The 17,564-nt window shown below is 45.8% G+C and overlaps 3 protein-coding genes across 4 annotated transcripts; all 3 read left to right on the top strand.

The window, feature by feature from the left end:
- The first annotated feature begins 1,544 nt into the window (after positions 1–1,544).
- LOC105450743 lies at positions 1,545–3,891 on the top strand. The gene is made up of 3 exons (XM_011690730.1): positions 1,545–1,805; positions 3,394–3,785; positions 3,879–3,891. Exons 1-3 carry the CDS (start codon positions 1,545–1,547, stop codon positions 3,889–3,891), a joined length of 666 nt encoding a protein of 221 aa, XP_011689032.1.
- Positions 3,662–11,340, top strand: LOC105450723. Its single transcript, XM_011690699.1, has 8 exons — positions 3,662–3,785; positions 4,057–5,331; positions 5,586–5,754; positions 5,885–6,043; positions 6,175–7,454; positions 7,723–8,127; positions 8,673–8,801; positions 10,338–11,340. The coding sequence occupies exons 2-8, from the start codon at positions 4,433–4,435 to the stop codon at positions 10,522–10,524; spliced, it is 3,228 nt and encodes a 1,075-aa protein (XP_011689001.1). The 5' UTR covers positions 3,662–3,785; positions 4,057–4,432; the 3' UTR covers positions 10,525–11,340.
- A 1,885-nt stretch (positions 11,341–13,225) lies between these two features.
- Positions 13,226–16,799, top strand: LOC105450722 (mutS protein homolog 5-like). 2 transcript variants are annotated; one of them, XM_011690698.1, is made up of 8 exons: positions 13,226–13,804; positions 13,926–14,508; positions 14,634–14,772; positions 15,024–15,387; positions 15,548–15,760; positions 16,059–16,208; positions 16,376–16,440; positions 16,540–16,799. In XM_011690698.1, the coding sequence occupies exons 2-8, from the start codon at positions 14,310–14,312 to the stop codon at positions 16,658–16,660; spliced, it is 1,251 nt and encodes a 416-aa protein (XP_011689000.1). In that variant the 5' UTR covers positions 13,226–13,804; positions 13,926–14,309; the 3' UTR covers positions 16,661–16,799. The 2 variants fall into 2 exon arrangements, with proteins under 2 accessions (XP_011689000.1, XP_011688999.1); XM_011690697.1 differs by having other exon boundaries at positions 13,226–14,508.
- The last annotated feature ends 765 nt before the right edge of the window (positions 16,800–17,564 follow it).

Here is a 17,564-nt window from a genome sequence, read left to right as displayed (position 1 = left end):
GGGGGGGTATTGCCTTACTCGTTTCGCGCCGTTTGCCTTAACGACGTCGACTTTTCTCCACGGCGCTTTTCTCGCATCGCTCTTACTCAACCCGGGCTAGCGGTACTACCGGTCGGTCGGTCGGTCGATCGACACCGGACGGGTCGCGTGTGCTGCACAGGTTGGGGCACCTGCTCCCGTACCGGTGGTGAATGGAAGAACTTACTTTAGAAAGACGCATCCCAGACGCGTCCTCTCACTCCGGCCGACGGTCTCGCCGTCTCCCTCTGCCCGTATCCCGACACGACTGACACGAGGTTAAGCCTTACGTCTAACTGTAAGATAATCGGCCTGCCTCGTTCGGATCGTTCGGTCAACTCGCGTGCGTTTTACTCTCCTCTCTTTTTCCCGCCGCCCCCCCCCCGCTTCCCTCTCCCCCCCTCATCATCTTCCCGCTTCCCCGAAGCTCCGTACGCTCGTTCGTTCATCAATGGCCTCGCGAACCGTCGTTCTTCCGATAGAAGAAGAGAGTTTAGAAAATTATTGAGCAACGGTATCTTTTTTTTTTTACGATTACGAACGAGAAAATGTAGATTACAAGTGGAGTTAATGTCGTTTTTTTTTTTTTATACGAGGCACTTGTGCTCCGATTTTATCTCGATAGCGAGAGGAACGCAACGCTTCCCCACAATATGTATTCATGCGAGTGATTTTTCATTGATGAGAAGTTGGCTCGTGAAATATATTTCTTACGGGGAAAATATTAATTAGATGTATCAGGCGTTAAAATACGAGCGTGTTATTATGCAAAAGTGCAGTCTTATCGGGGGAGCATTTAAGGCGGGCTCTGCAACATATTTGCAAATTGATCGCTCTCATTAAACGTTTAATCGCGCCCTTAATCGGCTTATGCAAAGCGCCAAACGAATTGGTATGCGAAAGCGCACTTTTGACGCGGATGTGGTTTAAGGGAAATTGGAAACTGGTTTGCAAATTAATCCTCTTAATTGGCCACCCGATCGTTGTATCTGAGTATTTAAACTCCGGCTCATAACACTGTATCAACATGTGCATTCATATTTATCGTGTTACCTCTGTACGTCCCGTTTTCTTTTATTATTTTCATTTTCTCCCCTCTGCGTTAATTTCTTTTGTTTCGTCGTCGTTTAGAATCGTATCGCGCCCATCTCTAGCAACGCCTTTCAAATTTACTCCAATTATCATGTAATTGATAGAGCTCATTGTCCTTTCGGGAGTTCACTTATAAACTTCCCGCGAACCGTATGATCCGTATCTAGCTGATTTATAGCTTATATATACCTCTGAAAGTCGTATGATATGCTTTAGAAACGGCGTAATTCTTTATCGCTGCCGTAAAAATTCCCGGATTTATATAGAGAATTAAGCACATTCAGCTTTACGGGATCCAATTAGATCGCGCAGTATCTATCAATGGGATTTCAGGCGAACACGTTAGATAATTGGTTCCCCGCTTTCTGATCCCTTCCAGATGCAAGATGAATGGCGAATCGTGCGCACCATAGAGACGCCAGGTCGGCATAGAAATGGGCAACAACGGCAGCAGCTCCCATCAATATTGCGCGTCCAACGGGCCGTCGCAGGAGATTGCCGGACGCGGGTGGACGCAGTCCTTCCCCCGGGAGCTGGGCAGGCATCATCCGCAGCAGCCGACGGGACACAAGGTCCTGCCGGAGCCGCCCAATCAACGGCTACGCGCCACCAATAATGGAAGCATCATTCACAACGGGGGAACCATAAGCGGCCGCAGGCCGCCGGCCCTCACGCTTCCGCACGACCTTAATAAGGTAAGGATTCGCGGCGGCTTTTCGAGTCGCCGCCGCGCGCTGATGACGTGGCGGTGCTCCCCGTGTGGTGCCGCAGAATGCGAGCCGTCGCGCCGCGCCGATCCGTTTGCAGTTTACGGGCACTATTGGCGGGCGCGCAGAAATTTGTGCCGCGGGCACCACGGGATTCTCATGCCGATTGATCATTTTCGTTGTTAACGGTAATGATGGTAACGATAATGACGGGATTGGGACAACGGTTGTAATAATAGAGATTAGATCGATACGTTATCGATCAAATTTAATTCGTGCCGATTTTTGCTCAGTACATTGGAAATAGGGGCATTACGTCTATTTTTCTATTTGTCGTAATTTTCAGTCATTTTCAGTCAACCGCTTGAAATAAACCAAAGGCCGAATAAATTTCGCTCGAGGAACATCGTCGCGTTTTTGTACGTTCGTTTTTATTCCGAGAGGATAATATCTGTTCCATCGAAACGCCTCCACGAAAAGATATGCGGCGTAAACCGCTTCGATTCGGAGAAATCAGAAAATACGTATTACTTTCGAGGTATTAAATGCGCCCCCGCAGTGGACCCGATCGGACCAGAAAAAGCGTTCTGAAAAAAGTAGGGAACAGAAAAAAATTTCTCTACAATAAGAAAGATTTTATATAAGCGATATCATTAATTTGTACATTTAATTCGTATATCTATCCCAAAAATGATGAAGAGCAAATGAATATAATACAGCGATATAACAAATCTATATCTCCTTGCGCCACATATATATTTAGGTTTCGGTGCAAATCATTCAATCGAAATATTTTCTGCTCCGAATCCCCTCAACGTGAAAGTTCGCCTTCGCATAAGTAGCCGAAAAGATAATTTTTCATTCCGATTCGCCTCGGTTTAATTTCCCGATTTCGTGCAGTGCCTAGCCTCCTTCTGTCTCCGCTTCTAGACGCGCGTTTCCGTCGTCCGAGAATTCTCTTCTGCAGCGCGGGGGAGGGGGGTAATCCGCGCGCATCCATGCGAAATTCGTTATGCCGCGTCTTTTGGCCGGGCGCCCGTGTGTCGTAACCCGGTTAAGATTATTCTATAGAGCGACTTTTTACCGCGAATTCGCGAAATGTATCACGCGGCCTTCATCGAACGGGCTTTGTGCCGGCGACGGTCGCACAGAGACCGAGACGGTTTCTCATCCGCCCCCCTTCCCCTCCGGTTTGTCACGGTGCACCTATATCGTCCTCTATAGCGCTTATTACGCGCGTCAGAAGGAAGCCGCGCGTATAGCGGCTTTGTATATCAACAGTGTTCTAAGAATAAACGTAACACTTTACCGTTCTACCTTTATGTAATACTTTAAGAGATAAAAATATTCTCTTAACCCGTTATGCATATAATCGCCGGGGCTCCGCTAATGAGAACTTCCATTATGAGACGGCAGACGTAATAATATTTTGTTCGCTCCCAGCATGCTCGCGCGCGTTCACAAGGCGGTCGAGATCTAGATCGTTGTAAAAATATAGTTAAATGAAGGGGGAGGGGGGAAGGGGGGATTCAAGAGAGCCGGGGATTTTTTAAGAGCCTGCCCTCTCGCCTTGCAGCAGGGAATATTTCGTAGCCGCAGCACCTCGGCGTCGAACATCGGCGCGTCGCGCGGCCGCAAGATCGACCACCATTGCTGCTACTACGGGAACGGTGCTACGAGATGCTGCGTGGAGAACGAGATGCAGGAGCTCAAGAGATTCGGCAGCGAGCCCGATCTGCGGTACTCGCCGATGGCGCGGGAGGCGGCGCGCTGCAACGGGAAGCAGCAGCAGCAGCAGCAGCAGCAGCATCAGCACGCGATGGAGCAGCACCGGCATTGCGGAAGCGGGCATTATCCCGAGCGAGAGTGCAGGGAGCGAGAGAGCCGGTACAGGGGCAAGAAGAAATACAAGGCACCGGCGCCGCCGTCGAACGGCGTCGTTGACGGATCGTCCCCGGACTCTTACAGGTATACGGGAATATTACGGAATACTTTGATTATCCTCTTCGTGTCTCGAGTTTGTTTTATTTATGTAAGTCGGTATTTTATTTATACATCCAGAGATTCTATTTGAATTAATAATATCTCTGTAGACGTTCTTCTGTAAAATTGATAATTTTTCACCGAAAATATGATATCGATCTTTATAATTATCAACTACATAAATTATGTTGACATTAATCAAGAGTTTCTTTTCTATACGTTGATGTCAATCTAAAGCATTTATGTCTCGATGTAGGAATTTTATCCCTAGGTACAACGAATCCGGCCAGAATCGACCGGGTGGTTGCCGCGGGGAGGAAGAGGTCCAACCGCCGCCGAGGCGGTCGCGCCTCTTCAAGACGCGAGCGGAGACGAAGAGAGCGCAGGTCAATTGGCTCTCTTCCTCGTCGTCGTCGCAGACGCATGCTGCCGCGGAACGCTGCGAGAACGGCGGCAGCGAGCTGGAGAACGAGCGACGGGAACGATGGCGAGGCGAGGACAGTCGCGCCGCCAATAAGGAGAACAGGCTCGTCTGGCGCGATCAGAGCAACCATGTCCATCAGGATCGCTGGTGCCGGGACGAACACAGGCGTTCGCGGATCTTCGACGGCAAGAACACGTTGCAGAGGAGCATGAGCAGCCCGGAGTTCCAGGCGGAGCTGATGCAGGTCGCCAGGAAGGTGCGCAACAAGCTCAACTGCGGCGGCAGATCTTCCGTGGAGTCGGCGAACCTGGAGTGTCGTAGCAGCAACGCCGATCGATGCGCGAAAGAGTCCAAGATCGAGGAGGCGAAGAGGCCGGAGAAACGATCAGCGAGGAACGAGGAGAGTTGCCCTGAGGAACGCGCGATCGCGGACAGGATCGTCGAGGAGAGGCGACTGACCGATCGTTGCAATCGATCCGAAAATAAGCATAACTCGTATGACGAGCGCAAGGGAAATGCTCGCGATGCCGGAAGGAACAAGGACTACTTGGATGAGAGGCAAGCGGAGGCTGCATCGGGCGGGAAGAGAAGACTCGTGGAAAAATCGATGTTCGACGAACCCACGGCGATGCACCTCGCGAAGGAACCTCTTCGGAAGAGTACGAAAGATCGCCTGGACGCCGTGGGGCATCCCTCGGAAGAGAGGTACTCGGAGAAGCACCGAAGGGAGCTTCTCGAGGACTATCAGCGAGCGAAGAGCGTCGCCAAGAGCCGGAAGTACGAAAACCCAGCGGAGAACCCGGGGAGAACCAGATCGGAGAGCCCGGTGAGGCCTTACATCAGGGTCACAGATCCTCGCGGGCAGGGCTCCGGGAGGGAGAGCACGCCCGAGCGGACGAGCGAGGCCAAAGAGAGGGAGAAGGAGAGAGATCCCGATCGTAGATGGCGGAAGAGCGACGTTAGGAATACTGATGGCGCGCCGGACGAGAAGAGATGGTCCTGCGAACCTGTTCCCGCGACGGCGGAGAAGAAGGACGCGAAATCCAAAGAGAAGCTTGCGAGGAAACCAGAAGCCAAGGAAGTCGCCCGCGAGAAAAATTGGCACGTGTAAGTTGCTCCCGCATTCTCGGATCGATTTATTCTCTCGCGCTCTCGCGAGTCGCGGCGGATGCGTACGCGCGCATCGAGCGATTCCGGTAATCATTTTCTCTTATCGGTCGAACGTCTCGTGCGTGCGCACGGATGCGCGTACGTAGGCACGCAACTTAGTTTTCCGGTGACGACAAATATGCGATGACTAATTAGCGCATTCATTCGTAATCGTTGCGCAAGATGTGATATGATCCCGATCGTTTCTCTAGATTGCCGCTGCCGGAGAAATCCGCACCGAAGACCTTCTACTTCGGCATGGACGAAGCGTTATCGAATGAGTCGCGGAATTGCGTGGACCAGCACATGGAGCAAATCCAGTCCAGGTTGCAGGCCAGAGAGATCAATGGATCGATCGAATGCCATGACTACACGGATGACGTGAGTAACACGTTTGTCTTTTTACTTATGTAAAATGATCCATCAATAAATTACAAGATCGTCATTTCACGTAATTCTTTTATTTAAAAGTGGAGATATTTTTTAATTGATCATATAATCGCATTTTCAGGGGAAAAGCGGAACCGAGGACATCTCATTAAAATTGCGACCCACGTTACCCAAGAAACAGCTGGAGATTCCGCGATTTTCACCATCGGCAGCGTGGAGATTACTGTCAGCGTTGGAAGCACCTGGACCAACCATGAGCACGGCGAGCGAGGAAGTTCCGGTAAGCGCGCAAAGGATATACAATTAAAATATCTTAATAATTAATAGCAAATAGTTAGCGTGTGAATTGAAGAGACGTAAAATCTTCAGGACTTTTTCGATTAAACTTTTACATTGTTTGGTGATTTTTAGGTGATGTTCGAGGAGCGTATCGAACGTCTGTCGAGGCCGCCTCCGCCGCTGATCGCGCTTGGTCCGCGAAGCTCGCACGACAAGTCGGGTGATTCCGGCATATCCGGGGACGCCGGCGCGGCCAACGACGATTCGTTGGACGTCAGCACCAATACCAACAACAACCGGTTGAAGACGCCGGCGACGAGGCCGACGTGGACGCCGCAGCAGGACTTGGGCGAGGAGTCCAGCAGCGACGCTGGAGTAGATTCGCCGCCGCCGATGCCGACCCCGGTGAAATTCCCGCCCAGGGCGCACGTGTTCTCGCTGTCGTTGCCGCGCGACGACAATCGCATGTACTTGTACAACCCGGATTTGAAGAATAAGGAGGGCTCGACCTTCAACTCGCTGCAGAAGCTGAAGAGATCGGTGTCGGGCGCTCTCGGACTCGGGCCGCTAGATTTAGAGAGGAAACGTACTCGCGACGTTCTCGACGACAACTGGCTGCTGTCGACGAGCGCTCCGACGTCGCTGCAGCACACCCAGATCACGGACGCGACGCGATCCTCGCCGCCCGGCTGGAAGCCCGGCTTCGACGACGAGGACGACGACGACGAAGTCCTGGTGGAGGACCTGGAGGATCGCGGCGATTTTCCCGTGATCATGAAGCCACCCTCGTTCTCGTACTTGGCTTCCGGCGGTCACGTAATGTACCTGCCCGAGTCCAATGACTCTCAGTATCAGCCGCAGAGTTTGAGCTACAGGAGCAACATGGCGGCGGAAAGCGAGAAGAATTCTGGTAACAGCTCCGGGCCGAAGTACCGCAAGAACGGTGTGGACGAACTCAGGAAACCGAGCAAGGATGTAGAGAAGACGAACAAGCATCCCAAAGAGTCAGAGAGAGTCGTTCTGAAAGAGAAGTCTTTCGCGAGCGACGGGAAAGTGAATAATAGATTTTCCAAATCGTGCGAGAACATTTCCGAGATGAAGCAACGAAGTACTTCGCCCATCGGTGGCCAGCAGAATTTGCAGGACGATAAGGAGATTGCGCCGGAAGTCAAGGCACCGTTGAAGAGCAACTCGAAAAGCCGTAGATTCACATTCCAGAGTACCGTGCGGCAGATCGAGAGGCGCAGATTGGCGGAAAAACTGTCGCGGGAGGCGGAAGCCAAGGAAAGACAGAGAAAGGGCGAGTTGGAGGCGATGCGTAAGGTGGAGGAGGAGTTCCAACGAAAACGAGCGCGAGAAAAGGCAAATATTAGACAGCAGCTTCGCTTGTACAGTATGGATGAAAACTTGAGGTAAGCTCTTGAAATTATACTTGAAAGTAAATGTTTAAAACTCTTAGATACATTGAATTTCTTGTGGAAAAGTTTTGTGTTTAGTTCTAGATAAAATGTTTAAGACGTTATTATATCCAAATTTATAGTTAGAAATATAATAAAAAGATACTTCTGATGAAAATATAATTTTTAAAAAAATTTTGTTAAGATTGACGCTGTTTAATTATTTTTAATAGTTTTGATTTTTAGAATTATTGTTATTGACTGAATCTATCTCATCTTACAGTAGCTTACCCACCGTGTGGGACAGCTCGCAGTTATCTCGTGCGGACCCGGACGGCGCGCCATCGTCATCCGCGTCGTCACCCACGTCAGTCCCGCCGGCGAAACTGACGACTATACGAAAGAGCAGCGTCAGCAGCGATGAGTATTTGCGTAAGAGAGCGTCCAGCGTGGATTCCAGGCAGCAGCAACAGCAGCAGCAGCATCAACAGCAACCAAGGGAGTACAAAGATTACCGGCCAAAGTATTACGACTGGGCGCCCACCGACTCGTCGTCGCATCTGGAGTACAAGCAGACCACGGTGCACCCTAAAGTGGTATGCGACATTCCCAAGAGCTCGCCCGTCTTTGTAGATGCGCACGCGAAAACGGCGAATCTCAGCTCCACGCCCAGATCCGACAATTACAGGTAAGCGTGACAAGCGAAATCGATTTTAAATCGTACGAAATAACTTCTTAATAAATTTTAAATTAAAAATTGAACTTCTGTAACTCTAATTTAATTCGCGTACTTTTTAAATTTATAATATATAGTTATATATATTTCTTGAAATGTGTAAAAATTTTTCAACAATCTCATATATTTTTATATTTAAACTGATTGTGAGTTAACGAAGAAAATAATAAACGGGAAAACACATGTTATTAAAAAAAATCTCAGATAATTAGATAAAATGTTTTAGTCTCTATATTTATCGCGCAACGTTCGATAGAAAGAAAGTGAGAAGCAAACGCGGTATTTTCCATACGTAAGGCTACGCAAAAGGATTAAGAAGGGTAAAGGTCTCCTCCGCCATGCAATACATATATACAAAGTGTCTGTCATTCCGAGGAGTCTTTGAATTCACTTTCACTCACGTGCTCGCGGCTACGTTAGGCTTCGCGTACAACAGCCTCGCGATTGCGAGACGGAACTGCTAATGGCGAATAATCTTCTAACGCGTTGCCCAACAGGAAAGATTTTGCCCATGGGGCCGTGGCGGCGAGATCCTCCTTAGCGAGCAGCGACAGTGAGCTATCGCAACCGAATACGAGACCGCATTCCAGGCAAGCCGTCGGCAAGAGCAAACCCATACGGTCTAGGTACGTTTCGATACAGTCTGGCCCCCCCTTGTCTTCCGCTTGAGATAACGATTTCCCCGCCCCTGAGAATGTTTCCCGAAATAATAGCGATGTCGACGGAGCAGAAGGATTTCGTAGAATCGAAAGACTATGATTTCTAATACGTCCCGTGTACTGAAGTGAACACGAACAATGTATAATTTTTTTTTTTTTTAAGTCTATTAAAGTAAAAGTCAAATGTGACAAACAGTAATTTTTCTTATAACTGTTTTCGAAAATTTGTCTACTTTAGAGTAAAAAAAAAATTAAAACTATATTTAATTTAATTTATACATTTACATTATAGACTTTTAATTCCCTATTGCATTTTTATAAATCCATCGATGTGTCTGTTATCTCCAATCCTTTGGAGTTATTTTTAAATATTTTCTATCTAAAGTCTCAGACCTATTTTTGTGCTCGTTCCAGTATACACAGAATTCATAGCGCTCATCCCGATAATACAGTCGATATTCGATGTGGCAGCTTGCCTTGCACTTACGTTGCAAGTTAATGAATACGAGTTATTAATGTTCGCTAAACATACAGTAGTGATTAAATCTACTAATCGCACCCGTAGGTATTAAGGAACTCCGCGCGTATCCGTCCGACTACTAATTTTTGGCTTTCTGATTTTTTATCATGCGCAGGTTTTAAGGTGGGCGTAAAGTAAGTAGTCTTAACACCTCTAGTCATCTAACAACGCTTCATTAAACCAAGCCAAGCAAATATGGCCGCGCTTCTAACTACGTATTGGGCGAGGATGGCACACACGCACATAAGTGGCAAGCATCAGTGCGAGAAATGGGTAAACCAACGCATCAAACAATTGAACGAACGCGTTACGTACGCGTTTGAGAGAGGGATCGTCGCTACGCGATATTGCGTCTTGGTTTATCTTCCGACGCGTTGAACGCCGGCCACATACGTTCTCTCCGAGTCTTGCGCGCGCCTATATAAGGACTATGCTAATATTTTACTAGATCCTCAACTCGCCCGGAATAGATGTTTGCCTTGGCGTTCAACGCGTTGACAAATACAGCAGAGGCGTCACGTGTGCTCGATCGCAAAATATTGATTCTCCTACGAACGAAAGTGGTTTTTCCTACGAAAAGAAAAGCTACTTCCGCTAAAAGTCTCGTATCTTTATATGTCGACTTTTACATCAATGACTTGTACATTTGTAGTATAGATGCATATTTTTTAAACTTATATAAAATCTTTGGATTTAAAAAACGTAGAGATGTACGATATATTTTCTTTAGATGGCTAATATAAAAATTTATATAAAATCTTTGGATTTTTAAAACATAGAGATATATGATATATTTTATTTAGATGGCTTGTACAGTAAAAGGTACTTTTTTAAATTACCGTGTCGTTTATCTTGAGCTGTCGCGTCGCAAAGCGATGACGAAACTCGTCGCGAGTCGTGGCGTTCTCTGCTGATGCCAAAGTAGGAAGAAACGAGTAGATGGTTTCGAAATGGAACGCAAAGAGTAAGAAACGATTAATCAGGTCGGCTAGTCCAACGCGCAGCGAGGAAGCCGTCAGCACGGAGGACGAGAGCCCGGTGGAGCCGATCAAGCAGGAGCGAAACCCCATAACCGGCTTCGTATTGAACGGAGTGCAGCCCTTCGTGAAGGAGAAGAGCTATCGACCCATTTCTTTCAATCCCCAACCGCCCCCGCCGATTCCGAGTTAGAAGCCGTACTGCGGATCTTAAAAGAGTACTGTGTAGATTCTTAACAAAATTGTGCAAAGAGAATCCGATGTATGTTACTCATATATTTTCTCTGGTGTACGCGAAATATCGAATCTCTGGAAAGTTTCGTTTTTGCAGACTCTTTTCCTCGATCTACATGTCTGAAACCAAAAAAACGAAGATCGCGATAATTTCGCGTACGCCAGCCCGCTAAATATTAAGCCAACGGTTTTTTACGAAACTTTATAAAACGGAGATTTTATACCGGTTTACAAAGAGACGTGTAGTTTTTTTTTTTTTATATACGATTTAGAGAGAATATTCTCCGAGAGTCTCTGAGTACTCTCTGCGAGCGTACGTAATCGCGATCGCGCTGTTAACAGCGCAACGCGCGGCGATCAATTCTTCGCGCAGCAGTTTTACATACGCGAAACTAATGTCAAGTAATACCTTTTATATGATGTGTAACAAGTAACACAGATCTAACTCCTAACCAAATGTGTTCCGTACGACTCTCGGTACGTCCATCTACTATTTATGTTTGTCGTAAGTACATTAACAGAAGCGGAATCAAAGACCATTAAGCTTATCGCGTTAGCGCGCGCGCGCGCGCGCGGCGCGACGTTTTTATAGCCCGTAGTTATAAAAAGCGCGTCGCGCGGGGGAAGAGTACCAATAATACCGGGTGTATGCATTTACTCAAAACAGGTTTAGGGCAGTATCTTGTAATTATGTACAGGTAACACAACCGCAGGCAACCGACTGCAAATATTTGCTCATGTAATGTAATCAAACAAAAGATAATGTTGTTATTGACTGCGTGGAATTTTTTTTCTTGTATCCTTTATCCCCCCCACCTCCAACCTCCAACAGGCGTCTTCAACGACTTGAAGTTATGAGCTATAATTAAACGATATTAAATGAAGTTGGCAACTTTCACGTTGCCAACTTCACATTGATATTTATATAAAAGAGAATTCAACTCATTTCTTGGGCGGTTTTCAACGTTCGGTGCGCTTTACGTTTTCCTTCGCGGTCTTCGGTCTTCTCTCGCGTTATCTTGAAACTTATCTTGAAATCCAATTTACGCGCGTACATAGGAAGTTAGACACGACAAGCGTGGATTTCAGATCGATCGCGTGCGGCCGCCGTTTGTTCTTTTAGCGTCTACTTGTTCACGTATCTCGACTGGAATCCGACGAAACGATAAGAAATGAATTCGTCAAGTTTACGAAGAAACGTTGCGCCATCGACTTCCTCCTCAGCTAATATGTATGTCTCAATGCATTCGTTTCTTGATAAAATATCTTTATACTCAAGTATCTTTTATACTCAGATAATTTATGGTACTAAAAATGACAGGAATAATATTGTCATTATATATTTCATTAATATGTGCTTCTCTGCAGGCAGGTGAATTTTGAGACAATAATGAACGAAAATAGCGATGAAGAAGAATACGAGATAAATATCCCAACGTCGAAATCAGTCGCGGCGGCACCGAAACAGCAGAGCGATGCCGGCTCTACCGTGCAAGGCGACAATTTTACGGATAGGGATGAGGCTCGTATCTTTAAATTAATTTCGGAACGTTTAAACCAGTAAACGGAAATGGAATAAATTGTTTTTTTTTTTAATTTAAATTGATTGAAATTGCTCAAACCGTGGACTGAAATGAATTGGCCTTTATAGAAATGCATTCATATTTCCACGAATGATGAACGTCAATTCCATTTCAATTCATTTCAGCCACGACTTAAAATTTCAATCTATTTCCGTTTAGTGGGTATCGCAATATCTTTCTTCTCCATTTTCCTCGTTTAATTAATATTCTTTGATTTTTCTCCGTAAAAAAATAAAATATTATATATAATCACGCGTAAAGCGGGCAAAATCTCGTTGAATAACGAATTCAATCGTTAGTATGAAAGGATCACACCTCGCGTTCGTACTTCGCGAATCTCGTAAATAAATGCAAGTCTCGTCCCCTCCCCTTCGTAGATCATTTTGGCGATGATCTGGTCATGCAATCAATTGGGCGCGGCTTACTACAACATCCTGACGTCCGAGCTGTTCGTGATGGACGATACTTACGACGACGGTGTTCACTTTAATATCACGAGGGCCCTTTACAAGCAGTGCCAGCCGCGCTACGTCATCACGATCTCCGGCACGTCCGACGAGTTCCTCACGGCGCTCGAGGCCCTGGTAACGTCGGAAACGTCGAGTGGCCAGAGCGAATCAGGATTGAGCAGCACCACGGCCGGGCCGTCGCGGGTCTCGCTGAGGGTGATGCGAAAGAGGGAACACAGCTTCGACAGATGCTATCACAGGGTACGATGTCTCAAGCTCCGGTCCGAGCCGGCGAACGCCAACAACGTCGAGAGGCTTATCTTCCTGCAGGGCCTGTTGAACTTCAAGTCGATCGTCATGATCCACGCGCTCGGCCTGCTCTTGATCTACATCGACCAGCATTGGAGCAATATCGCGCTGGATCCTTCCGGCAGGCCTGGCTTCGCGTCGCTGACTAGCGTGACGTTGTGAGTCCCTTCAATATCCCTCGCGATAGAATTAATACTTTATACACACGCTAGTAGTAGTGGAGTTTAATCCGCTGGTAATCCCTCGGAAGAACGTTGTATCGCATGAGAGAAAGATCCGAGTCTTCATCGAGCGTTTTCTGAATACGTCTTTGTTAAAATCGCGATCACGCGCTCTCCTCAGAATTTATCGTGACCAATTTTATAATATTTGTCGGATGTCCAGACTTTTTTGCTTCATTTTTACGTACATATACGATCGTTCCTCTGTCGCACGCGGGATTTCGTAGACATGATATCGTCATGATGGACGATGACACATACGAGGCGTTGAATATCGTACATGCCAGGCATCACCCGAGCCTCTTCAAGTGCGGCGACGCGGCGGCGAAGAAGCAAAGTGGCAGCTTATTCATCCTTCTGAATCGTTGCCAATCGCGGCCCGGAGCGCAATTTTTATGGCACGTTATCCTCGTTTTGTTATATAATTATTGGGACGCTATTGTATTTTACTCAAAGACTCCGCGTTTTGTAGGAAAACGTTGCGACATCCCACTCGAAATATCGAGATTCTTAACGAAAGATTCGAGGTCGTCGAATTCTGTTTGAACCCGGACAACCAGAGTATCGTCGAAAATCTGACGTCGTGCTTGAGACACGTTTACCGCCTCACTAACGTTGTTATGGACCGACATTTAGCGCAGCAAGCTAAGGTCTCTGACTGGCGACGATTGCACAAGGTCCATCACGCTTTTCAATTTTTAATCGACCAACTCGATAATTTACTCGCGCGGTACTCATTATACGCGCGCGCGCGAAATGCGCGTCCTATATTCTATTTTTTTGTATTTCACGCCGCAGACGGTTTCCTCTATAATTTACATCGCCGACATATGCGAGAAGCACCGCGAGAAAGTAAGGCTGTTCCACAAAATCGTCGGCAGTATCACGAAGGAGGTGCGTTACGTCAAGTATTTCATCGAGTACATGGTGGACTTGGGCGCGAAGAGATCCGAGAACGATTTCATCATACGCGCGAACGTGGATTCGCACTTGGACAATCGTGAGTTGATCTTGAGCCCCTTCGCGTAACAGTGTGACTTTCGAAAATTGCATTATCGCGTTGCATGGTGTACGTGAGAGTACTCGTGGTACCCTGACAGTCCAAACGTTGCGTGTTACATTTCCATCCGGGAATACCCAGTGCACCACGTGAGAAGCACTTTGCCCGAGACCCTGTCGCGGATGGGACAGAAGGACATGAAGGAGCACCTTCCGGACTCGGTGACGATCTGCAAGATGGTGTACATACCGAATATCGGGTATCTCCTAGCGATAACCGGATGGAATCCGTCGCCGGCCGAAAAGGCGGTTCTGGAACAGAATCTGGAGCTAAAATTCGTCAGCAACAACACAAGTTATTATAAGAGTCCCAGCGCCAGAGGTTTCAATTATTTTTCAATTTCTTGCGATAATTTCAAACCCTATATATATATACGTATCACGATCGTGCATTTGTATAATTTCTTTTCGCGTCCGTTTTGCCGATCGAAAATTGGGATCTTTCAGAATTAGACGAGACCATAGGAGATATATGTCTGAGGATACACAAGCGGGAGAGTGCCGTTATGTTGAAGCTCGTGAAGTACATAAATAAGCACGCCGCATCGATTTTCAGTGCGATTCAATTGTGCGCCGAATTAGACACGTGAGTGAATCAGATACGATTACGAATTCTTCAATGGAGACGTGCGAACTGAGATTAGCGATAGGAAAAAAGTAAGAGATAAGAAGAATTATAATTAATTAGATTAAAAGAAGAGACAAAAGAATTATAATTAAAAGGAATTAATGGGACCAAAATTTAAGAAGCAGCTCTGAACTCCTTTGGAAGATTTATTTTTGAGATAGGCTGACACTCCTTTGAGACACTCCTCGCGTCGTGCCGATCGGTTGCAGATTGCTGGCGTTTCACGTGGTCGCGCGAGAGCACAATTACGTGAAACCGAACATGGTGGACCGGCAGGTCATCGCGGTGGAGCAGGGTCGCCATCCCTTGCAGGAGTTCCTGACGACGTTCGTTCCGAATGACACCTATTCCGGGGACGGCAAGAGCCTCGTGAAAATCCTGACCGGCCCGAACGCCTCCGGCAAGAGCACTTATCTCAAGCAGGTCGCGCTGATCGTGTTCATGGCTCACATCGGCTGCTTCGTGCCGGCCAAATCGGCCACCATCGGAATAGTGACTCACATCCTGACGCAGATCACGTCCGTGGACAGCATCGCTCTAAATACGAGCATGTTTCTGCAGGATATGCGGCAGGTAAATAAACAACGTTCCCCCCCCTCGAGACACGTGGAGACGCCTCTCGGAGTCGTAAACCCTCGCGAAGGAGCAGATCTTGCGCGATATAAATTAATTAATTGCTGAATTAACGAGCCTCCTCGGCGGAGACTTAATTATTTCTCCGTCGGTCTCTTAGATAAACTCCGCTCTTTACGCGTCCACGCCAAACTCGATCGTTATTCTGGACGAATTCGGAAACGGAACGTCCGAGGTGAGTGGCTTGTCACTGCTCGCGGCCGTGTTGAATAATTTCATCGAGCGAGGGACCGATTGTCCGCACATTTTCGTGGCCACGCATATGCATCGGGTAATGAACATGTTGCCGCAAAGCCCGATAATCGAGGAGCAGGTAAAACGCGTTCGGATCGGACATTTGCAGTATATAGCACTCGCTCCTCAGGTAGAACATAGAAACAAATAATATAATAACGATGTCAATTCTTACATTATTTGTGACTTATAAGTGATAAGTAAAGTCATAATGACATCTCCTTATATAATATCACTTCACTCCTTATATAATATGACTTCATAATGTCATTATGACTTTTGTGTTCTACCCGGAATCGCGACGCCGAAGTAATTTTGTTTAAATTGCCGTTGTTCTCCTATGTGATCTTTTCCCTATTTTATTATTTATTACACAGACTTTCGAGTTTGTTACAAACGAGAACGGCTCCGTGGCGTATCTTTATAGTTTAACTCGTGGACAAGTGGCTCGCAGCTTCGCACACGCGGCTGCACGAAGCGCGGGTTTGGACGAAAAGATTGTCAAACGAGCATTGGAGGTGCGATTGGTAAATTTTGTCTCGCGTATATTTAAAACTTTGCTTGCAAAAAAGTCACATGAACAAATGTGAAATAAAAATTTAGAATAACTTTACATTGTTTTATATTTACATATTTAAATAGGCCTTTAAATTGGGACCATAAAAATTCTAAAAATGAAAGAATTATTTTGCAGGTATACGAAAAATTTAAAGCTGGCGAATTACCTTCACGATTACCGGAAGCCAAAGGCCAAGACATGTGAGGATATCACGATCTTTGATAAAAGTGATCATATAGTTACGTAATACAAAAATCAATTCGTCACGATTAATAATATTGTGTGATTTGTAATTGCAGAACGATATACATCATCGAACAATTATTAAAGTCGGAAAATTTCAATCTGGAAGAATTGAAGGCGTTGGTCCGTCAAGCTACGGAATCGCCTGCTGTAAAGATGATAATCAAGAAAAATTGAAACCGAAGAAAAGAGAAGATCGATATACATGTATAATTCGTATCAGTCAAGTTCGTTGAGTCAAATCACGGAGTCATAAGCTATTGAAAAAATAAGAAGAAACAAGATGTTTCACAAAACTTTAATTTATTATATTAATATTTAATTATAAAAAAAAATCACAATGTTACATCATATAATTTAAATTTTAAGTGATCGCATATTTCAAAATATTAAATATCGCAATATATTTAATTCAATTATTTAATTAAATAATCAATATTTAATTAATTTATTAAAAGAATTTAAATAAAGCGACTTTAAATTCTAATCAACTTAATCAGCGATTAATTCAATTTCAATCAGTATAAAATTAAAACAAATTTTCTAATAATTCAGTCTCTAATTCAATGTTTTTTCTGTATGTTAAACAATAAAAAATAATTTTATCTATGTTAAGAATTGTATATTAGCTTTAATAAATTAAAATAATAAGAATTTAGTTGAAGCCTTTCTTCTATATGTATACGTCCTGCTATATACATATGCATATATGTATGTATAACTCTCAAATATGTATTTTCAATCTTATCCTTTGTAAACCAAAAGTATCAAGTTACAATTACAAAATTGACATATCGTGTTGAGCTAAAGCGTAAAATAATAAAATATACATAGGATTCAAAAATATATATATCTAGGTTTTATTTTTTAATATTAATGAGAAAATAATGTAAGAGGGATCTGTAATCGATACAAAGGGCACAGCAGAGTTTTACCGAATGCAGATCGCGTAGCGTCTTTTCCCGGCGCGGCACAGATGTCAGGACCAGCCACCTTCGCGGCGATCGGCCCGGGGACCCCGCGCCGACAGATGGCGGGGCGATCGGCGCGCCGCCGGCCGGGAGCTGGCGCTCGCAGTCCT

Source organism: Wasmannia auropunctata, unplaced genomic scaffold, assembly GCF_000956235.1.
Source record: "Wasmannia auropunctata unplaced genomic scaffold, wasmannia.A_1.0 LD336057.1, whole genome shotgun sequence".
Classification (NCBI taxonomy): Eukaryota; Metazoa; Arthropoda; class Insecta; order Hymenoptera; family Formicidae; genus Wasmannia; species Wasmannia auropunctata.
The sequence above is the reverse complement of the archived record's forward strand: the minus strand, read 5'-3'. Positions and strand labels throughout refer to the sequence as shown.

Bases quoted from the DNA above. Each gene is read 5' to 3' on its own strand.
- LOC105450743 (XM_011690730.1), top strand. From the start codon at position 1,545: ATGGGCAACAACGGCAGCAGCTCCCATCAATATTGCGCGTCCAACGGG. The intron at 1,806-3,393 runs GTAAGGATTCGC...CTCGCCTTGCAG, and splicing joins TTCCGCACGACCTTAATAAG to CAGGGAATATTTCGTAGCCG.
- LOC105450723 (XM_011690699.1), top strand. From the start codon at position 4,433: ATGAGCAGCCCGGAGTTCCAGGCGGAGCTGATGCAGGTCGCCAGGAAG. The intron at 5,332-5,585 runs GTAAGTTGCTCC...TCGTTTCTCTAG, and splicing joins CGCGAGAAAAATTGGCACGT to ATTGCCGCTGCCGGAGAAAT. The intron at 5,755-5,884 runs GTGAGTAACACG...TCGCATTTTCAG, and splicing joins GCCATGACTACACGGATGAC to GGGAAAAGCGGAACCGAGGA.
- LOC105450722 (XM_011690698.1), top strand. From the start codon at position 14,310: ATGGGACAGAAGGACATGAAGGAGCACCTTCCGGACTCGGTGACGATC. The intron at 14,509-14,633 runs GTTTCAATTATT...GGGATCTTTCAG, and splicing joins TAAGAGTCCCAGCGCCAGAG to AATTAGACGAGACCATAGGA. The intron at 16,441-16,539 runs GTGAGGATATCA...TTGTAATTGCAG, and splicing joins GAAGCCAAAGGCCAAGACAT to AACGATATACATCATCGAAC.